Source organism: Labeo rohita, chromosome 5 (genome assembly GCF_022985175.1).
Source record: "Labeo rohita strain BAU-BD-2019 chromosome 5, IGBB_LRoh.1.0, whole genome shotgun sequence".
Lineage (NCBI taxonomy): Eukaryota > Metazoa > Chordata > Actinopteri > Cypriniformes > Cyprinidae > Labeo > Labeo rohita.
The window spans coordinates 28716192-28740326 of NC_066873.1; the positions used below are offsets into that span (position 1 = coordinate 28716192).

Consider the following 24135-nt stretch of genomic DNA (forward strand, 5'->3'; position numbering starts at 1 on the left):
GCAGAAGCAGATGCACACTGTACATAAAACAGTCTTCGTAAGCATGTCTTAAGATTTTGACAGAGAGGATGATTTGAAATTTTTTTCCCAGCCTTATTTATTTGAACCAAAATATACAAATTAACTAAGAGAGATGGACATCCTATGTCAGAACGCCGTCTCCAGAGGAGAAGCAATTGTTGATTGAAGTCGTTATTTTTGTTTTATTTGCACACAAAAAATATTCTAGCTTCATAAAATTACAGATGTCACATGGACTATTTTACAATGTCCTTACTATCATTCTGGGCTTTGAATGTAGTAGTTGTGCTGCTGTCTGTGCAGGGTCAGAAAGCACTCGGATTTCATAAAAAATACCTTAATTTGTGTTCCGAAGACAAACAAAGCTTTTACGGGTTTGGAATGACATGAGGATAATTCATAACAGAATTTTCATTTTTGAGAGAACTAACCCTTTAAGTGTCTGCCTCAAATCTTCCATTGCTTGATTCTTCAAAACTAGTATATTAACTTTTAGTACAATAAATACATGTAAGTGCATGAACAGCTTCTTCACAGGAAATTCCAGTAGTTTTGTTCGCTTTAAATCTAGGTGTGTGGTTTGCTTTAGTCTATGCCCTGCGTTGTTAATACAAAAAGTCTAACTGGAGTTTTGTATTAACATTGCAGGTTATAAGAAAACTACACCTATTAGACAAAGTGAACAAAGAGTTTGAGTTAAGTTACTCTTTGATCTAATTCCAAATATTATGGCTAATGTGTGTTATTAACGTATTAATCCAATAACCCATGACCTATTTATAAACCATTTTGGTGTCTGTATCAAAAAAGTGATTTTATATACATAGAAAACATTAACTGTCTACTTTAATGTTTCACTTGTGTGAAAACAAAATGCCAAAATATAGGTGAAATATTGTGCCTTTGTTATTCAGAGTAACAGATAGCCTATATTTAAGTAAAACTGACCGCAGCCCACATTCATATAAGGCTATATATAGGCCTACAGTGATTTGGTTTCCCTTACGAAAATTAACCTACAAATAAAACCGAAATAACATGGTTACCATAGTTAAACATGGAAACCACAAATTAACAATGGTTTTGGTACACTATCCATAGTTTAACTGTGGTGTTTGCAGTAAAACTGTGGTTATACAAGTGGCAATCTATACACTAAAAAAACATGGTTACTACACTTTAACCATGGTTAATCTTTTAAGGGTTATTTGAAACAAAAGCTGGATAGTAAATTTGGCCATTCATCAATTAGTCGCTGAGGCTGGTGGTCAATACGTAACTTAAGTACATTTTCTACCCTGCTAACCTACTAATAACAATTAATATAGAGGAATTTCTACTATGTGCTCTCTCTCTCTTCTGTTTCATGTCGTCGCTCAGTCTTTGCATCCGTTGTACAATGCTTCCCTCTATCGTACTGGAGTGATGATCATGACCGGTCAACACACCGAATTAGCATTTATGACTTCGAAAGTTTTTGCCTTTCAAAATACAATATACCTCACTATAACTGCAAATATTACATGAATATATTTTAAAAGAATCAAGCTTCAATAATAAGCTCGCGATACTCGTGCCTCGAGCAGCGTCCCGTCTCCATGACAACGCTAAACAACCAGACAGGTTTGTGACACTGCCTGTGAAACTGCTAAAACATATTAGGGTGTTTTAGTGCTTTTGAGCTGCAGTTACCACATCGAGGATCAGCAAGGCTCATTTAGCCAAAAAAGCACCGGGAACCGTGTTTACAAGCTGTCATCTCGCCCTACAGGTTTGAGATCTTCTTTCAAAAAATAACAGAAGTATGCAAAAATGCCATAGTTGGCAACGTTTCGGCAATATATAATCAACGTGTATTAATTGTTTACGTTTTCAAATCATATCGTATAATCATTTGTAATATTTTTATTTTACAACAGGGATTAAAGGAGTCATGGAAAGTCCTCGTGTTGGTGTGGTGAGAGAGTCTATGCTGCATCGTCCTCTATTAATTAAGGTCAGGACTGATATCGATGGTGGCTTTGACTAATACTAAGTTAACTAAACGTATTTCTCTGCACAGCACTATTTATGAATAGCTTATCCTCGTATATAGTAAACAAACGAAATTAGTCTCGATGTAAAAATTCCTGCCGTGTTTCACAAATAATGGTGGAATTTTCACCGTATTGTGAAAACGCACAACAAAATAACAACGTCATAACTAAAATGAACGCTAGATGGCAGAGTTAGTTTTGGAATAAATCTCACCATGACGCTGATGCTTGTGGGATCTAGTCCTGTGTTTCTCAACACTGTTCCTGGAATACCACAGCAGGACTGCACATTTCGCACGTCTGCTTTGTCTCACACATCGTTTAAGTCACGTAGAACGAATATTAATAAGCTAAAAAGTAAACCAAGAGTTTAGAACACACATTTAGAATGTGAAACCCACACTGGTTTAGTCCGTTTACAGTTTTGACACGTTTAACCTGCACATTTCCTTCATTCAAATACAAAAACATATTAACTGTAACTTTGAGTCCCAAGACGATATATTTCGCTGTTGTTTATGTTCATATTTAATACACATATTTAGAAAAAAGAGAGGCAAGAACTCACAAACCATTAACATTCCCAGCATAACTTCATGTGTTGACAACAAAGTGCGAACTTTTAAAAATAAAGGTTCCAAAAGGGTGTTTTCACATTAATGCCATAGAGTGCCATTTTTCTTAGTTTCTCTTACAGTAAATCTAAAGCATCTTTTACCATAAAGCACTTTTAGTGCAGTTTAAAGGTTCCTTGGATGTTAAGGGTTCTTATTAGAACTGTAGATTCCAACAAAAAACTTTTATTTTAAAAAGATTGTGGCACTGAGATTTGAGGAATGGTGTTTATAAGATCACATTTTTTTTCTCTGCCTTCTCCTCTAGTTACCCTTTTTGTGAGACGCAGCACAAGTCTTGAATCCCTAACTAGCACTTCTGTCGTATCTTTCATCTAATTCTGCTTCATTTCAACTTCATCAAGTCTTCCATTGGAGCAGAAGGAAGAATGAAATGAACCTGCACAGTCCTCAATGTTTCTCCTTTTCCTTCGCTCCCGTGGCCTTTCTCTCTTTTCACACTCATCCAATCATCCTGTCCATCCCTGGTGGGATAAGATGCCTCCGTTAGACCTTTGCTTGCTCTCGCCCCTCCTTTCTTTCTAATGTTCTCTAGGGTTATTTGATATGCCCCTTTTGACTGATGCAGAAAATAGGATTACTGTATTTAAATGACTATGATAATGAACTGCGTGCATGTTCCCATAGTCCCACGAGATAAAGGATTTCTCATTCTTTTTCATTGTGAGCAGTCATAGCTACAGGTTTTGGCAATGCGCTGGAACAATGACAGAGTCATCTGTGAGGATTTAAGCTTTTGTTCTTGTGGCGTTGCCTGATGTTGCTCTATTTCTTCCCTCTCGCACGTCTAGTTTCTAGAGCTGTAGGTTCGAACGTTCAACCTTTTTCAATCAGCGAAGGCTGTCGTTGCTCGCTTGCAATGGAAAGGGAGACCCGTGAAAGACTCATGTTCATTAAGAAATAGGCCAACTGCAGCAAGTCCCTGGTGCTGAGCGCATCTCTTGTCGGCCTGCGCAGCAGTTCATCATCGCAGAAGTTTTCTCTGCTTATGCAGGGCTGATGTATGGCTGTCCCGTGGGGAAAAGGGACATATATCTTAGTAATGTGCTAATGGGCCTCAAAGTGAAAAGGAGATGAATTAGTCTAGAACCGAGCACCCAAAGTGTGGTTTTCTGCATTTGTGACCAAAAAGTTGATAGCGAGAAAAGTACAAAAAGGCCTCTCCTCTTCTCTTGTTAATTCCTTTTTGATGAGGCATGGCCAATAAATCCTGTTTTCATGCCTGTATTCCCTGATGACCAGTAAATTAGAGATCAGGGGAGCAGATTTGGGGCTTTTGTTGTTCTCTGGTGTCTGAGAGAGCCCTGCTGTGCAGCAGGCTGGCTGGGCCCCATTCACAGTCCCCTCTTCCCACTCATTACCATTCGCTTCATTCAGCCTATGTAGCTAATGTTAGACACACGGCAATCTGCGGTTCATTCTTAAGCAAATCTGTACTGTAGCTGATATTTGCCTGCAGCGCAAATTTATTATGTATATGTGGTCTGGCCTAAAGTTGTTTTTTTGCCTGAATTAAACTTCAGCACATGAAAATAAAAAATATGTCTTTTGAAGGCTCGGGCCGCTTTAAAAAGCATTACTGGAGTTTGAGAGCTGGCAAAAATGTTATACAGTTTCCTAGTGGCTTTAATTGGCCTCGGGAATTTATTTGAATTGCAAAGGAACTGGTCTCGACCTTGACCTTCACCCACCTCAGCTGTACATAGGTATCTACTGTTAGGCCCACGTGTACAGTGCCTACCGCTTCTGCAAGGTGCTTTAGCTTCCACGTGGTCGCTGTAGCAACACAGGGCCTTATTATTAATGGGATCCAGCTGGGACTGCTGTAGACACAAGAACAGAGAGACAGATACATAACCATGAACCCAATACATAACTGTAAACTGCTTGCATAATAGATAAATGTAAATGAGATATGTAAAGAGACCTTTGGCACATGTAGTCTGTCATAACAGGGGCCGTATGCATTCATTTATGGATTAAAAGAATGGAAACACATATATCATTCTAGTCCGTGTTCAGTTGTAGTGCTAACTATTTATGTAGTCTGTGGGGCTGCTTTCAGCTGGGTCAGTGACAAATAAGAAAAAAGTATAATCCAAGTTCTTAAAATTTCAAGTCAGTGTTTATACACTATCGTTTAAAAGTTCATTACAGCAAAAACAGTAATGTTGTGAAATATCATAATTTAAAAGTAAAATTATAATAGTACTTTATTTCTGCTGTGGTAAAGCTGAATTTTCAGTAGGCAGATTTAGTGCTCGACAAACATTTCTTACTATTATTCATGCTGAGAACAGCTGGTTAAAATGTTTGTGGAACTGTGCTACATATCTTACAGGATTCTTTAATTAATAGAAAGTTGATTTATTTAAAAGAGAAATCTTTTTAACATTATTACTGCCATATTTGTGACCCTGGACCACAAAACCAGTCATAAGGGTCAGTTTGAAACTGAGATTTATACATCAGCTGAAAGCTGAATAAATAAGCTTTCTATTGATGTATGGTGTACTATTTAAAAAACTTTAACTCTTTAAGGCGAGACACTGCAGGTGAATAGAATAAAAAAATTAACTAATAGTTATCGCCTTACTTACCCAGTTGATTGTTTACATTGATAATTGCAAACATTTTTTGTATTACAACTTTTCTAAAATGTTAGGTTTAAATATGCAAACGAGGCATTATTTAATGAAATATGCACTTAATTGCATACATTTCTAGTACAAAAATCTAAGTCAAATGTCAAATGTTGTCACAAAATCTCATTTTGTCACTCCATAATTCAGAAAATACATAGAAAAGACAGAAAACAATATATGTTTCACAGTTTTTGGGGGAATAAAATGTCAAGCAAATTATATATGAACAAATCCCTCTGTAAAAATCTTCAGGATATAGACAGGAATAAAAATGTAAAGTTTGGTGTGTAAGTGTTACTGAAGTGGAGATTTATGGCTCAGTGTAGAAGAAAAAGCTCATTTTGTGAAAACGGCTTTTAAAAATATGTATTGTAATTGAAATCTATTGACACAAATAGATAAACTGCTATACAGTGTCTTTTGGATGTTTTCTTTCCACTAGTCTGAAAAAACATTTTATGAAAAACCAAAAAGCCCAAAATCTCAAATTTGACAGGTGCATGAAAAAACAGTGTTTTTGCCTGCAGTGTCTCCCCTTAAAGTCCAAATGAATTTCTGAGCAATGCATATTACCAATGAAAAATTAAGTTTTGACATATTTATGGTACACTGAAAAAAACAATTTGTTGAGTCAACTTAAAATAATTTGTAACCTGGCTGCCTTAAAATTTTTTTTGTTTAACTTGAAATGTTAAATTATACTAAGTGACAACTTAGATATTTGAATTGAATCAACTTCAAATTTTTAGGCAGCTGGGTTACTTACCCATCTGTTAAGTTTAGCAAACACAAATATCTAAGGTGTTACTTAGTACAACTTAACATTTCAAGTTGACTAAACTTATTTTAGTTGACTGAACTTAAAATTTTAAGGCAGAAGGGTAACAAATTATTTTAAGCTGACTCAACAAATTGTGTGTTTTTTTTTTTTTTTTTTTACAGTGGAAATGTACAAAATATCTTCATGGAACATGATCTTTACTTAATGTCCTAATGATTTTTAGCATAAAAGAAAAATTAATCATTTTAACGCATACAGTGTATTGTTGGCTGCTGACTTATGACTGGTTTTATGGTCCTGGTCACATTTGGTTACTTTAATGCGTCCTTGCCAATTCACTGCTTTCAAAAAATATTTTACTGATGCCTTTTAAACGGTGGTATATCAGTTGAATTTTTAAAATATATTTTAAATAAATTAATAGATACAGAAAAAAAGTAATGCTACTGACCCAGCTGCATTTTTGATTGTCCATATACAAATTTAGTCCAGTTTAAGGACAGCTTGAACCCTTGGAAATGTCTAAGTACTGTTCCGCTTATTCACGTTTTAAACGCAGTTTGTGATCCAAGTTGTGGATCGTTTTTTATTAAACACACCCACACATACATACTCAAGCATACATACATTTAAAGCGGTAGGATAACACTCATCTGTATTGAAGAAGGGTAGCGCAAGCTTGCCCAGACACATGCTCCCAATTAGCTGGCCCTCTTTATGGAAATGCCTCATCAATTATACCCAAAGCTTCAGGATTTGCCACACATAAAGAGAGTTAGCATCTTAATAACCAGCCAGACTATAGAGGAAATGAGATGAATGTGCGTGCATGTTTGCATTGCACATATGCGCGCATTGACATTCTGGGGATTTTAGAAGTGGGCTGATATTAATTTAGAGTTGACGGATTTAGCTAGAGACGAGAAAAGCTGTGATCTGATGTGAAAGTTAAGGTTATGATTCCACTTTCTCTCCTCTCAGCATTTTCGACCTAATCCTTATTAATAAATGTATTTTTTAGCTGACTTAAACACGTTGGCATTTTCTGGATTCTGGATTGCCTTCCAGATAGACCGTGTTTCCCTCTCTGCTGCTTTGTAACAGTGAATATATTTGAATTCTCTCTCCTTGAACTGTATCAGATCACACATTGACAATGATACAGATTCTTTCTTGTGCTTCCCCACATCCACTTTCTCTCCGCCATTCATTCCCTCTTTTTATCTTAGTTGAGATGAAGAGATTAATTTTAAGCCAGTGCGCCTGCTGTCCTGTAATCAGGCACCAGATGGCGCTGAACTGAGTTGGAAGAGCGGGATAATAATTAGTGGAGACAGTTCGGTGAGCATTACTGCCGTTATCCTCTAATCATCATCATGGGCACTTTTATTTGTAAGTCTGACGGAGAAACTCATAGCGAAGCTGTCTGTCAGCACTGATGTGATGAGATGATCAGGCCTGGCTTGCGATCTTCCATGCCGCTGCCTGATAAGATTAAACCAGTTCCACTGAGACCGAATAAACCTAGTAGGTCTTGGACAGGAGGAGCAGACCAGTTTTATCCAGAAGCTTTCTGTCTAAAATGTGTGCAAATCTAGTAGCAAAGGCTGTCGGGAATGATGTCTGGATGAGATTAAGGAGAAAAAAGACAAATACCACATGGTATTCGCAACATCTGAGAAAAAAAAAACTTGTGCAAGCGTTCAAACACGACTGAAAAGTGCAGCGATGGACTCTGAGGGTCAGCGCTAAGCTAATCTCAGCAGCTCAAGCGAAATCCTAAAAGCACACACAAGCAGGAGAAGCACAAAAGGATGGTGAAATTAAAGCACGGGGGCCTGAATAGGCCGAAGGGGTCTCCTTAGTAAGAGATGATTATGTCCCCCTGTTCACCGTCTCTTTTAGCCTGTGCGAATAATCTGCTCTCGCTGACCCTCATGTAGCCTCTCCTGAAGCGGCCCTATTCTCATTCTCATTCAGCAGGTCCATGCCTGGTTAATGAAAACACAATATAGAGACAGATCACCAGTAAATGACAATATAAAAGGAGCTTTTGCTTAACATAATCCTTCGCCCGACTTGCCTTTTCTGTTGTCCTCCTCTCTTTCAGCTCTTTTATTGCACATGAAAGGCCCAATAATGTTTTGAGGGGTCTGATTAGCCGTTTTACGCCAGCGGTCAACACGTTCCTTCAGGCATCTCTAAGTGATCTCCTCAAAACAATCTGCAGATTAAAATTGCGAAGGGGATTAGAGGGCTGGCCGAGAAGCCTGGTGGCACTTGCTCAAAAGATTGGCGCTTTTAAGAAGCGTTTGATACGTTTCAGCAGATATGTTAACTAGAGGTTGGGTGTCTGTGAGGTAAAAAGGCCAAGGAAGATTTAGGTTATCTCAATTTGGCCGTGCTTAGGAACTCAAGTTTGGCAGTCGAATTGGGTTTTTGGAGGGCTTTACTTGCCCGGCGTGATTGGTGGGGGTCCAGTGACAAATATCTTTCAAATCCATTTTTCAATGTAGACTATTCAAAGCTCCGAATAATGAAGGATTGAGGGTTTTTAACCAAGAATTAAGTCTTTAGAGCACAGCAAACACACAGAGATCTCCAGAGATGATGACAGACTCACGGCGCTGATTCTTTTCTCCCTCCAAAAATCGCATACGGCAGCGTGAGGAGAGCCGCCGACATGAATGTAACTCTGTGACTGACACATGAGCACACCTCCCTCATGTTCCATCAAAGATCAAAGATACGTGCTTCTGGAGTGCTCAGGCACCATATTCCACAGATCACTTTTGATACATCCGGTTGTCACCTTTGCCGTGGTTTGATTCTCAATTTTCCACCTTTTCGCAGCTAAGCTGCTCTTAAAACAAGGCTTTGAGCTGTTTAACGGAGCTCAGAGAAAAATAGTGGGCTTTTCTTTTGCCCCATGAGAGCTTCTCTCTGAGTAGATGATGATAGGGGGTAAATACAACCCCCCAACACACACATGGTTGGATAAGTGTTGCCTTTTTCAACTCTTTAGCTGTCAATCATCTTACAGTTATGACTCTGGAGACAGAAATCATACTCTGCATGAACTGACTGGACTACATTGTGCTAGCAATTCAGAATCCTGACTGAAGAAATCAGCCTTCAAGATCACTCACATCAACGTTCAATGGGAATTCGTCTTTTTTTACTGTGCTGCCAGACACCGCAGTCATTTGGGCTTCTTTTGCGCCATTTTTTATGGTAATAAGTTTGTGCATAATTACGATTTTATTAATAGACACAATCAGATGCTTTGCTGTGCGAGGGTTTGAAGGTGTGGGTCGCAAATCTGCCTGTCAATCAAGAAATCAGACGCCGCTCTAGAGGTCCATAAAACTTTGACATTGTGATGCGTGCATTGTCTTGCGTCGTTAAATGCTTCAGTTTAACAGCGCCTTTATTGCGGTGATGTAATTGAGAATGATTGACAGTTTGATTGACAGTTTATAGGTTTAGAAAAACAATGTTTTGAAGAACCAGAGCTACTGTTCTGTCAGAAAACAGACACATAAAACAGCCTTTGGAGAGGAAATTAGATAAATATTTAGATAAAAATAATTATTAAAATGTACTTTTAAAAAGTGTAATTTTCCATTTACATTCAGAATTTAAGTTTATTATAAGTTTCCATACACACAGAAGGAATTTGTCCTGCTGAAGCTTAGATAGATAGATAGATAGATAGATAGATAGATAGATACCAGTCAAAAGTTTTTGAACAGTAAAATTCTGAAATATTCTTTACTATTTAAAATAACTGTTTTTATTTTTAATATATTTTAAAAAGCTGAATTTTTAGCATCATTCCAGTCACATGATCCTTCAGAAATCATAAGAATATTGTAATCAGAAGAATATTCTAACATTCTGATTTGCTACTCAAAAAAAAAACATTTGAAGAGTTCATTTGCAAAAACAGATAGCTCCATTTTTAACAATTTTTAGAAATCATGTTTTTTCATTGTGCTTTCCAATTAATCTCAATCAAACTACAGTTGGGTTATTTTGATTAAGTAAAAATAACAAATAAAATACTGCTAACTAACATAATAAAACAATAAAAACATGATAACAATAAAAAAATGAATTTTGAAAGTGTTAAAAAATAAAGTTATCTGTTTTTGCAAATAAATGTATTATTATTATTATTATTATTATTATTATTATGTTGAAAACAACTGAGAATAATTTTTTTCAGGTTTCATTGATGAATAGAAAGTTCAGAAGAACAGCATTTATCTGAATTAGAAATCTTTTGTAACATTAAAAATGTTTTTACCTTCACTTTTGATCAAATTAAAGCATCCTTGCTAAATAAAAGTATTAATTTCTACAATTTTTTTCACCAAAATGGAATGGTATATTGTGTGTTACAAAAACTTTTTATTTCAGATAAATGCTGATCTTTGGATCTTTCTATCAAAGAATCCTGAAAAAAAGTACTGAACTGTTTTAAATATTAATAATAATAATAATGTTTCTTGAACTGCAAATCAGCATATTAGAATGATTTCTGAAGGATCATGTGACACTGAAGACTGGAGTAATGATGCTGAAAATTTAGCTTTAGCAAAATTTAGGAATAAATTACATTTTCAAATATATTCAAATAGTAAGCAATTACTTTAAACAATAAAAAATATTTCATAATATTACTGCTTTTGCTGTATTTTGTAGCAAATAAATGCAGGCTTGGTGAGCAGAAGAGAATTCTGTAAAAAACATTAAAAATCTTATTGTTCAAAAAACTTGAGGGAAGATTTAAAAAAAAAAAATTAAAAAGTTAAATAAACACTATTCATTAAATATTTGTATTTATCTCATTATTGTGTTTTCTCTATAGCCAGCACTTGGAAAGACCAAGTCGAGAGGTTTGTCCTATCCAGGACCTGACTTTGTTTTTGGGACAGCGACCACAGTTCAGGATGGAGGAGTGCCAGAAGGTAGGTGGCAAAACAGTTTTGTAAAACTGACACTATATTTGCCTTTAAAACTTTACCACTGTTGGCTTTACATCCAAAATCTCAATCATTACAAAGCTCCATCTACACTAACTCAAAGCCTTTTGTTTATGAGACACCACACCCGCTCCCCATCAACCCTTGTCACAGGATGATGTCACAGTGCGTTTTCTTGAGTAAGTGTCCCCTCAGGCGCTTAGCCTGTGCTGTCAGTGCGCTCCTGTTAGCATACTAAACTGTGCCTGGCTTCTGCGCTGGCTCCCCGTCTCACACTTTAATTATGCACTTCCAACGGACGACAGGCAGTGACTGCAAGTGTCAAGCCCTTATACAGTCCCATACCCTATGATGCAGTTCTAGGCTGAGGTTACCCTGTCATGCTTATCTAAGCTTACTCATCACAAATCCTTATGTAACTATTATTGCAGAAAACACCCAAAACTGATCTCTACTTGGTTCTGAACATGTCAGACAGAGCCTTGCTGGAGCCCATGCCTACTTTATTTACCTAGTTTCATGAAGGAGAGCTGCTAGTAAGCAAAGCCACTGAACAGTTTTGTGTTTTTTCTGCCTCGAATTGCTAATCTTTCTATCCACCTTATTCTTCAACACAGAAGTAAGCTCATGGATGAGATTTCCGGTCCATGAGCCACTATATAGGGAAATAACGGGAAGAATAACAACGTGCAGTAAACAATAAAACTGTTTGCACTACAAACCAATTGTGTTCATAATTAAGATTATACATTAAAATAATATGGTAAGACACACCAATTTGCAATATCAAGCAGCAAAACATTTTGTACTGCTAAAAATAGCTGGACGCGGATAAGACCAGAAGCCAGACCCATACAATTCACAAATGGCCACCCCCGCTCTTACAGAAAAAATAATGTGAACAGCTGTATCTAATAGTTTGAATACTGCTAATATGTCTAACTTAAAGGGGTCATTCGATACCCATTTTCCACAAGTTGATATGCTTCTTTAGGGACTATCTATAACATGCTTTGGTTAAAATTTCTCTATGGTAGTGTAAATAACACCTTTTTTACCTTGCCGAAATCAGCTCTGCAAAAATCATCCTGTTCTGCTCAAAGTTACTTTAAATGTTAATGAGCTCTGCTCGCCCCGATATGATCTTGGTCGGAACAGTTCTGCTACGCTGCTGTTGGTTATTGCTTTCACTGTAGATTATTATGATAGGAACTTGCTACTGCCAATACATATGCAGATTATGATGCTGCGAGTATTTAAGATATACTGCTATACAGGTGGAGCTGGGGAAAGAGGAGGGTTTCAGAGAAAACATAAAAGTGCGCTGCAAAATGCTCTAGTGAATACTAACCAGTTATTTAAATATAAAGCAGCAAGCTCATTGACTGCATGTCCAACATGAACCAATCAGCTTGTGCCAAGTAGCTTTATGCTCTTAATATCTTCAGTTTGCAATAAGGACCCATCAGCCTGTGCAATCTAGATTTTCATGACAACTTCACATTTATTTGAAAAAAACTCAATTATTTTGTGTTACCACTTGAAGTAATTTTAAGTTGATCCAACTTTTTAGAGTATTATATAGTGATATTTTTTCTTTAGAGTGTTATTTGCTACCTGATCTCATGACGAAAACGTACCTGTGGGAACTTTTTGCAAGACTTGAAATACATACCGCCATGTATGTTTCGTGACATATTCAATGTAAAATGTCCACTGAATGGCACTAAAAGAATGTTTGCTTTTTTCCCTGGAACCGATGAACGTACATATGGTACGTTTTATGTGACATTGGTTTTGTACACGTCACCACAGTTCTGACTTGAAATGATATTGGAGTGGTGCTATAACTAATAAAAACAATGTACCATCTGCACTACACCTAAACTTACCCGATAGTATGAACAAAAGCTAATGTGACATAAAAATGCAAGCATGCCATTTTAGCTTGTTTTTCAATCTCTCATCTTTCAGCTCTTTCACTGTTAGTCATGTTTTTCACAGGATTCGTACCCAAGGATTCCTCATCCTAAGTCTAGAGCAAGCTTGTTACATCTGGAAAGCGAAACATATGGAGCTGTAATCATAACTGTGTACGTAAACGATTACAAGTGCTCACTGTTTTACAGCCACTAGTGTTCATTTCTGTTGGAAACTGCAGTGATATGTACTTATTAGTACATATTTAGCGTCTTGCGAAAAATTTCCCACGGGTACGTTTTCATCATGAGATCAGGTTTCAGAAGTCTTTTTGTACAATAAATTATGACTTATTTAGACCTATAAAACCAGTGAGTATTGCATCCTCAGTGTCCAAAGCTGCAATAAAATCATCTTTTAAAGTTTTTTTTAATATGAAAATAACATTTTAACAAGACAAAATGTATTTTAAAAGTAAAGTGATGATAAGACTTGTTTTCAGAAAATATTTCCTGAATTAAGTTTTTCTAATCCTGTTGGCAAATTGTTTTTCTTGTTTTACACATACATTCAACAAAATTCAGTTGTTTAATATATCATCTGAAAGCAAATCTTTGTATCTTCTGCAGTTTAGCTTCTCAAGTAAATTTATCTTGTTTTGATATTTTTGAGGAAAAACAAGACGAAAATACTGATTAGAAAATCCTTCTCATCAAAGGAATTTTGTGTAATGAACTAAGTCTTCCTTGATTTCATAGTATTTTTCTGCTGTGATTTCTCTCTCTCTTTCATTTTTTAGCTATCTCCAGCTGGCACACTCACACTATGTCTACTAGAAACAGGGAGGCTGAGAGGGATTTTATCGCTCTTAACCGAGAAGGGGTCAAGTCAGGCTTGGTTACTGCTAAAGAACTGCACCAGTACCGCGCCACCCATGACATTCGGCGCCAGCCGCTGACCAGAGAGGGGTTTCGCAGGTCTGCCCCAGCTCGCATACCGGCAGATGCTTCATTTGGTATTAGTAACAGGTGAGTGTAGGTGTGTGTTCACCATTAAGGTCTCAGTCTAATCTAAATTAAAACTGTGCTGAGAGGAATCAGAAGGAAGCAAACCATTATTTTTAGTGAAAACAATAATTTACATTTTCAAAAGATAATATTAACATTAATACAAGGCTGTTACTATGTAATTTAAAAACTCAATAATAAGGAAGCGTTTGTACATCTACACACTGATATGCATTTTAATGACACCTTCTGCCTCGGCTTTGTCTCTTTCCCACTGTCTATTTACATCTCCCACCCACATACACACAGCCAGATATAGGCAGTGAATCAAAACATTCAAAAACACTTGGCATCGCACAGGAAGGTTTTTAAAGTCTGACACAAAGCTTTGTCTATAAGAAAAAAATTCAATAAAAGTTGTTCGTAAACACCTTCAGTAGCACTGCAGGCATTGTAACCATTATATGTTAGATACATATTACCAATATGTAATAGTAACATTTCTTGAATTAATATCTGTACTCCGTTTTTGATATCCATAGGCCAATTTTGTGTGGGAAGCAGTGGCAGGTGGGTGTTGGTAAATTCAGAAAGTGAATTTGGGGTGTTTTGTTTTACTGGATGGGGCAAAAGGCATAAGCAAGAAAGTGAGAGAGGTACAGAAATGTATATCTATAAGAAATAGAGAGAAAGAGGGAGAAGGAAAGGAGAGAGCACTCATCTTTGAGTTCTGTGCCCACTGAGATATGACACAAGCACTCTGCTGAGAGCACAGGTAGGATTATTACAGCGGTCCGGAGCGCCACAAGCTCCCTTCACTCCTTCCTTCTGCCTTCCGCCTGCTTTCTTTTTTGTTCTCTCCCTCTTGGGCCTTGATACTGTTGAAATGGAGCTGAATTATTTAACTGAAAACACAGCTTTGTGTCCAGACTTTCTCTCTTTCGCTAACACACATACACACACACACTTGATGTTGATACATCCAGTGTGGGACGTGCTAGGTGAGAGTGTGTTTCAAGAGCCAGTCAGGAGGAAGGAGGTCTGGAGCAATGAGAGGTAAGATCAGGGGTCCACAGGGACTTGTTTGGCCCTGCACTCTATCCATCAAATTCTGTTTGCCAATGCCACGGTCAGCCCTAATGAGGGTGTGCTAGGATCCTTGCACAAAATGTCACCATCCCCATACACACACACATTAAATACAACACACACATCCACACAAGAGATACATCTGGAGATGTCTATTTGTGATATAAGAATGTTGTTTTCACAACTTTACACCTGGCAGTCCAAGATCAAATGCCAGTCAAACGGGAGCGCTCGCCATTCCACTGCACTACCCAGAACCTTATATAATGTTAGGATGACTGGGTTGGGAGGCTCGCTTAAAGCTGCCTATTTAAACTCATTAGGATGCTGAGCCATTGATCACAATGCCCAGATAGGGTACATATAGTGAAGATTATGAGTTTGATATATCACAGGCCTGCTACAATACTGCACGTCATTATAGAGGGTTTGCACTTACATCACGATTTGGTCAGTTACACGGATGCACGGCCATTTTGGCGATACTCGGATGTAAACGGCATGGATTGCAATGTTAATGTACGACTTTCTTCTTTTCTGGAGAACACAAAATATATTTTTTTAAAAGTGTTAGTAACCAAGCAGTTTTGGTAACCATTGACTTCCATTATGATTTGGAACAACATGAGGGTGAATAAATGATGATGGAATTTCCGTTTTTGGGGCGAACAATATACTGTCGTGTTTATGTTTGTATCTATTGAAACAAATGTAAATCACATAAGTATGTTCAGGTGTATATTCTGTTTTTCCATTTTAGACCATCCACCCCAATCTCAGAGCTCATGGAGTATAAGTATGCTCAAAGATGGCTGGAAGAGCAGCAGGTCAAGGACAAAATCCTACAGGCCCATCAGCATAAGAAGGTCAGTTGAAGATATCACAAAATTACTTTAATATTAACCTTTTCTTTTATGGGAAGAGTGTATAAGCTATAAGTGTCTACTGAATCCTTCACAGGCTCAGCTTGGACGTATACAGGATACGCGAACAACTCTGCTCCGCAAGAGTCGCCCTTTGCCTGAGGCCCCGTCCATGTGGAAAATGCCTCGTTTTCAGCAGGTGAAAACTCCCCTGGTGCCCACAATGAACTTTCTATAGTCTCCAGGCTAATTTTTTTTCCACACACTTAATTAGTCTACTTATTTTTAAAAAATACATATTTATGTAATATTTGTGGTGGTTTTTATACTGTAATTGTTTGTACTGTAAGTGTGTGTGTATGAGTATGTATACATGCATGAGAAAGAGAGAGAGAGAGTGTGCACGTGTGTTGTGACAGCGTGAGGATGCCTTGCTAAAAAAATCTACACTAAAAGTAACAATATCTGCCTCAAGCCCTTACGATTGTTCACATACACACTAACCCCTTCAGTTTAGGTCCCTCTGCTTGCCTTAATGCAAAAGCACCAAGTAAATCAAAAGTGCTTTGTTTTTATTGGTCCTTTGCGTTGACAAGCAGACTACCAGGCTGACAGCTCTACCTGTCAGCGGTGCATGAAAATTCTCTATTGACAATCCCCAATGCTTCCAATTATGAAGGAATCAGACTCCTGCTGAGCTAATGATGGCCCTTACACACATCCAAACACACCTTTACAAGCACTGACGGAACAGCGCAGTACATATGCACTAGCCACAGTATTTATTCACACAGCTCCAAATCGTGAGTAAAAACAGTTGCAAATGCAACAAAAAAAACTTTAAAAATGATTTAAAACCCAGCTGAGGACGTTTAGTCCATATGTTGTATCATCTTGTTCAAATATGATTCTGTCTTTCTTGCACACAAAAACAAACACAGCTCAAGACCACAAAACTTCATGCCTGATTCATGAAAAATGACTCTCTTGAACTGGTTCTTTGTAATATATCAGCATAAAAGATTCACAAAATGGCTACAAACTTAAACTTGGTTAGGTCCGATTTGAAATGATCTGGAGGAAATTTGTGATACTTTTTATTGACGTTAATTTGTAATAAAAATATACCTTCAAAACAGAGCTTTGTTGGCCAAATTAATAATGTTGTTCTATTATTGGTTATTGAGAATGATATTTGTTGTAAAACATGTAATACAGTATACAAATGTATACAGTATTTAAAGCATCATATCTCACAAAAGAGACTTTTGTGAAGAGAATATAAGATTCTAACAAAATTAAAAAATAAATTAATAAATTTGCCTTCTAAATATGTGACCTTAGACCATAAACCCAGTCTTAAGTAGCACGAGTATAATTGTAGCAATAGTCAAAAAATACATTGTATGGGTCAAAATTATCAATTTTTCTTTTATGCCAAAAATCATTAGGATGTTCCATGAAGATATTTTGTAAATTTTCTACTGTAAATATAACAAAACTGAATTTTTTATTGGTAATATGCATTGCTAAGAACTTAATTTGGACTACTGTAAAGGTGATTTTCTTAATATTTAGATTTGTTTTGCACCCTCAGATCCCAGATTTTCAAATAGTTGTATCTCTGCCAAATATTGTCATATCCTAACAAACCTTACATCAATGGAAAGCTTATTCAGCGTTCATATGATGTAAAAATCTTAATTTAGAAAAATTGACACTTCTGACTGGTTTTGTGGTCCAGGGTCACATATTTCATTTTAGGATCCAGTGAGTATCTCATCAGTTTTTCTGTATCACACAAATATAGGAACATAAAAACGCATAAACTCAACAACAGGGGAATGTATTTATTTGCATGACACATGGTTGAACATGCTTATTATTGTTGTACGGGGCATATAAGCCCTCTCTCACACACACTGATATCCCATACTGCTATTTTTTTTTTCCTTTTAACTCTTTCCGTGCACTCCTCCACCATCCTATTTTTCCTCTCTGTCTGAATTTCCTCTGCAAATTACAACCCCCTCCCCAGCCCCACACACACACACCCCGTAGCTGCCTGTCCTGTCGTCCACCCTCAGTCGGCTCTAATGAGGGAGGGAGAGTGTTATTTTGGTTGCACGCCTGCGCTAAATTCTCTCTTGTATGACAGCTGATGGAGAGAGAGAGGAGCGTTAACCTTATAAAAGATTTACCTCTGCTCATTACAGCCTGTCAAGTAGCTGTCCTGATAGCACCAGGTTCGACATTTGCATCCTTGACTCTCTTCTTCATTCGACACTCATTTTCTTCATTCCTGTTGTTTGTTTGTTTGTATTGTCACCTTCCCTTACATCTCTTTCATTCCACCTTTCTCGAGACGTGTGTTCCTCCTATTTAATTCAAAAAGGTTTGGAGGTGTCAAAAGTGTTTGTGGGAGGCAATAGATTTTTTAGCAAAAGGAAAAACAAGTAATATTTAAAACATGACGTGACACACCGGTAAAGTTTCGACACGTTTTTGCCGTTCAGAAATATAAGCATTTGGAGAGCAGAAATACATATTTTTCTTACAGATCTGCCCGTTTTGAGCCATTGTTCAAATTATAAATGTGCTGTGCCAACAACTTCTATTATTTAATAGCTGTCAGTATAGATTTTTACGTACCGGCTTAGATGCTACAGAAGTAAAACATGGGCAAAGCACCTCTGCTGCCGTTTACAGGAATATGTTTTTAATGTTCGACTATTCTGACTCCACTTTTGTGTATCAAAACAAAAAATCTTCCATGTTCCAACAGTGCCATCCATGGTACTTTCCTCTGTCATTCATGTCTTTTTGTTTTCAGTATTAAGGCCTCAATCTATATTCCTCAAGGATCATTTATTAGATTCGATTACGCTTTTTGCTACAATTTATATGTCATAAGTCGTAAGTAGCACGGGTATATTTGTAGCAATAGCCAACAAAACAAAACATTGTAAAAAATGGGTCAAAAAATAAATAAATGTTTATTCTTTTATGCCAAAAATCATTAGGATATTAAGTAAAGATCATGTTCCACGAAGATATTTTGTCAATTTCTTACCATAAATATATCACAACTTAGTTTTTCATTAGTAATATGCCTTGCTAAGAACTTCATTTGGACAATTTTAAAGGTGATTTCCTCAATGTTTTTTTTTTTTTTTTTTTTTTTTTTTTTTTGCATTCTCAGATTCCAGATGTTTATATCTCAGCCAAATAATGTCCTATCCTAACAAACCATGCAATGGAAAGCATATTTATTATATTAAAAAAATTACAATTATGACTAGTTTTGTGGTCCAGGGTCACATATACATAATAACCAAAACAAACATTTACATCTCTTTCTACCCAGACAGCGTCCCAGAAAATCAGTGCAAGATTTATCAGATGCTCTGTTTTGTATTCTGTAGGTGGGACCAGCTCTGGACACCTTTCGAGATCCTGAAGCCCGGAAGAAAGCCATGAGCGCCCACCATTCAGAGACTGCAAGCAGGAGAGGGATTCTGGGTCAAGGCACTTACACGGTGGATTAACAGAGCTAAAATTATTACATCTCAGTGCCTCTGTATAAGGCTTCTTCTTTAAGTATTAATCTCTCAATAAAAAAAATGACGTGATTTGTTCTTCTGTTTATAGTGTTGTCAATAAAAATCTAGCATTTTATATTGATCCCTGGGATATCTGAGAGTTCGGGTCAGGGGTTCTGGGTCTGTACAAGTTTAAAACCCCTGGTTTAGGTGTTAGACTGAGAAAAAGGAAATTGTGGTAAAGTGGTAAATGTAAAATCCAGTACCTTGTGCAGGATCCACATGTCACGTATTACGTGTCTGCGATTTATATAGAAGAAAAGAGGGAGGGTTGACTATGTTTCTCCCCCTCCCACAACACATACGTGATCATCACCCCCCAAAAACACCCTTTAACCAATAACGACGTGGCGCTCGGGACAAACGCGGAATGGACACCTTTAAAAGCTTGTTCCTCCTCCGGTATTGGCTGTTTCCTTGAGGGTGTCATTTTCAGGTCGCGGAGATCACTGCCTGTGTTTATACTCTGTTACACAGGTTTAGTCCTCGCAGACCTGGACTAGAACTTTACGCATCAGCATCGGGTTTAGGTCAGAGGATTTGGGGCTTAGCATGCTTGTAGCCAGATAAGTTTTCAAGCTAATGAATAGTTTTATAATGAGTGCTGATAGCGCTGTTCTTATGTAGTTGTACCTGTCCTTGGTGCTGAAACTGACCGGTGCACTTTACGGATTCGCTTTTGAGGAACTGTACGTGAACAAATTCAACAAAACTGACCTGCAGTCAACGACAGAAGAAGGATCTGGTAAAATAAAAGCAATCACTTAAAAAATTAATAAAGGAGCTTTTTTTCTGGGACGGGATCAAACGGATTTTTCCAGAGTTTTTTTGTTTTAATGACCAGAATTGTAATCTAATTTTACGCATCATCAAAACCAGAAAGGACAAATGCGCATTTGATATCGAATTTGTCCCGCGATGGAGGTATCAAACGGGTCGAGCTTTGGGATCGAGTCTTTACTTTCTCACAGACCGAGCAGTCCGTGTATGTCAAAGGGGGGAGTGCAGGTCTCCGGCGGAGTTGAGCCCGCGGTCGGACCTTGACAGCGGCTGCTCGTCGCCTCCGTCCCCGAGACGGACCTCGGTGGAAGACGCGGTGCAAAGACACGCTCGGGCTCTCGGACTAGACTCTCCTTTACAAATATCCCAGCAGCCGCGAACAGTCACGTCCTCCTTCCTCATCAGAGACATACTAGCGGACTGCAAACCCCTGGCAGCCTGTGCTCCTTATTCCAGCACTGGACAGTCAGCACAAGATGCTGAAGACTGTATGGACAAACTTCACAGCAATTCGTCCTCGGACAGTGAATACAGGGGTGAGACACACTAAGCTTGTTTTTATTAAAAAAAAAAAAGCTCTTAAGCAAAATAAATACTCAAACGATTTCCCATGGCAAACAGGTAAATTATTATTAGCCTATTATATTTTAGTTTTAGATAATTTAAGATTTAAATTAAATTTGATATATGGTCACACGCCGTTAGGTATTTTTACTTTCCTTAGAAATTAGGTCAAACTTAGTCGAGGTAAATATATAAATGTATTTTTTATTTAATGTTTGAAATTGAAATCGGTGTTTAAACGGAAGGCTAAGAGATAACAAAATAAGCACGAATAAATAGGCACCACTGCTGACATCCGTGAAGAAACAAAAATAATTTATAGTTTTATGATCATTTTTCGTTTTCTTTTCTCTTCGTGTATTTAACCGTTAAATTGATCTGTAATCGAAACATGGTTTTTAAATAAGTAATCACAGTACTGGAGGTCATTTTAGTCAAAATGTATAATGGTTTCAAACCCAAATCAAATGTCCTGATACTGGTTCAGTCAGCTGAGAGTGTCTGCTCACAATTAACTGGCAATAAATGTGTTTCATTAAATCATTTTGGCTGTGAATTTATCCATCTGATGATCAGATGTGCAACAAAATGACAAGCCGCTTTTGAGTCTTATGTTCTCACTGCAGCTCGACCGAGCTGTTTTTTAAAATTATTTAATGCAAAATTACAACAAAATAATACTATCAAAAAGTGTCTAAGCCACAGGCATTTTAAATAATGGATACAACTGAATTACTAATGAAATATAGGCTACATAACAAACGTGAATGAGCTGTAGTAAAATGGCAATTCTGTCAAAATGACAAATGTTTATGATGCATATATGTGCATGGTGTTTTCAGTGAAAGACGAAGCTGATCGAGAAATCTCCAGCAGTAGAGACAGTCCCAGCTCCCGGCTGAAGAAGCCTCGTAAAGCCCGCACTGCGTTCACTGATCACCAGCTGGCGCAGCTCGAACGGAGCTTCGAGCGTCAGAAGTACCTGAGCGTGCAGGACAGGATGGAGCTGGCAGCGTCTCTCAACCTCACCGACACACAGGTCAAAACATGGTACCAAAACCGCAGGTGAATACAAACATCTTGTGAAACATCACAGACTTTTTCCCAGTCAAAGATGTAACTGACTAGAAGCCAGATTATGTGGGCCGAACCACTTTAAAGGGGTTTTAAATGTAAAGGTTTTATACAAAATCACTAGGTTTTATATTTCTGAAATATTATAATATCAATATTATGCTGTAAAATAATTGCTTGTAGCAGTTGTCATGCTGTCAAAAAAATTAAACCACAACGGGAAAAGTTGTGGATATACAACCTCGCACACCACGAGTCCAACACATTCACTCATAAATAATAAATTAGTGCATCGTGTATCAATAATTTAGCTTCCGAGTAGTAATTAAACAATTGCCAAAATTATTAATTATTTATCTGAAATGGCTCTTTGCTGAGTGACAATTTGACGGATGAGTGTTCTACAGGATATTACACGGATTCATCCTCGACGAACAAAAACTTTCTATGAAGCGCCAAATATTTGTTTACAGTTTATTATTTTTTAATATTCATATAGCTATGACTGCATTAATCTAACTGCAATTTTATCCATGTTGTTTTAAGGCATTTTTGGGGGAAAAGGTATATCTCTTTCTACAAAGGAAAAAAGCAACTTGCACCTTGAATTGTAAACATTTTCAAATCACGAGTTTTTCTTGGTTAACTTTAATTGACCTGAACAAAACGTTCGTTTTCATAAAAATGTTAAATCACGCGGAAAATATTAAAAGGTTAAACTTAAAGACACTGACACCTATAAAGGGATCCTCTTTGTTTTAGTGTCACATGACAACAAAATGGCTTCCTGTATATTAGTTACGCCACACTTTGATTTGATGGACAAGTAGCCTATATTTAACAACAACAGTACATATAATGCTATACTATGACAACATTTCCAAGAATTTAATAGATTTAATTAGAATATTTTGATATCAAGAAAACCCTGAACCACAAAACCCGTCATAAGGGTAAATTTTTTTTAAATGTATACATCTGAAAGCTCATTGATATGTGATTTGTTAGGACGGGACAATATTTGGCTGAGATACAATTATTTTAAAATCTGGAATCTGGGGGTGCAAAAAATGTAACATTTTGAGAAAATCTCCTTTGAAGTTGTCCAAATTAACTTCTCAGCAATGCATATGTCTGATCAAAAAAAATAAGTTTTGATATAGCCTATTTACGGTAAGAAATCTACAAAATATCTTAATGGAACATGATCTTTACTTAATTTCCTAATGATTTTTGTCAATCATTTTGACCCATACGATGTATTGTTTGCTATTGCTACAAATATAGCTGTGCTACTTAGACCTGTTTTTGCAATCCTGTGTCACATTTTGTAAATTAACGAGGCCCACGTTGTGTTTTAAACAGAACGAAGTGGAAACGGCAGACAGCGGTTGGACTGGAGCTCCTAGCGGAGGCAGGGAATTACTCAGCCCTACAGAGAATGTTTCCCTCACCCTATTTTTACCCCCAAAGTCTGGTGTCTAACCTCGACCCGGGACCAGGGTTGTATCTGTACAGAGGACCGTCCGCGCCTCCACCACCGGTTCAGCGGCCTCTGGTTCCGAGAATCCTCCTGCACGGTCTCCAGGGTGCCGGAGACCCAGCATCTCTCCCTGGAGTGATACCGCGACACACGCCGCGATGAACTGATCCAACCTGACTAAAAAACCCTCCAACCTCAGGAACGACAGGGTTGCGCTTGGACAATACCCATGTATACTGAAAATATAAACGCGCAATAATAGACTTTCCAAATGACTCTGACCAAAAGGCGAATGCTAACTATTTATTAAACTTCAACGTGCGGAAGTTGTTATGAGAAAATTATTTTGATTCCATCACCTCATGAACCTCCCGACCGTTTTCTGAAAGAAGTTGCTTTTCCCCTAAGAAATGGCGTGGTTTATTTGCACACAATTATGACGCAAACCAAAATAAACTTAGCCTAAAAAAAACAATTTAATTGATATCCATGACCACATGCAACACAATTGTGGATTTTTGACTACCTAAGAATAAAAATGCATTGTAAGAACAAAAATAATAAAACTAAAACAACACTAATGATTAAGAAATGTAATTTTGATTGTATTGCGGAGCGGCTGTTTTACAAAAAATAAAACAGCT

General features: G+C 37.3%; 2 protein-coding genes across 2 annotated transcripts; both read left to right on the top strand.

Annotated features, from left to right (window-relative positions):
* The first annotated feature begins 1460 nt into the window (after positions 1-1460).
* cfap77 (cilia and flagella associated protein 77) lies at positions 1461-19620 on the top strand. The gene is made up of 7 exons (XM_051110688.1): positions 1461-1792; positions 1941-2017; positions 10995-11094; positions 13829-14057; positions 15886-15991; positions 16086-16187; positions 19414-19620. Exons 2-7 carry the CDS (start codon positions 1955-1957, stop codon positions 19534-19536), a joined length of 723 nt encoding a protein of 240 aa, XP_050966645.1. The 5' UTR covers positions 1461-1792; positions 1941-1954; the 3' UTR covers positions 19537-19620.
* Positions 19621-19974: 354 nt separating this feature from the next.
* On the top strand, positions 19975-24131 carry barhl1a (BarH-like homeobox 1a). The gene is given in 4 exon segments (XM_051110682.1): positions 19975-20585; positions 20587-20906; positions 21777-21999; positions 23374-24131. Coding segments are annotated over 4 exon segments (900 nt in total). The 5' UTR covers positions 19975-20508; the 3' UTR covers positions 23654-24131.
* The last annotated feature ends 4 nt before the right edge of the window (positions 24132-24135 follow it).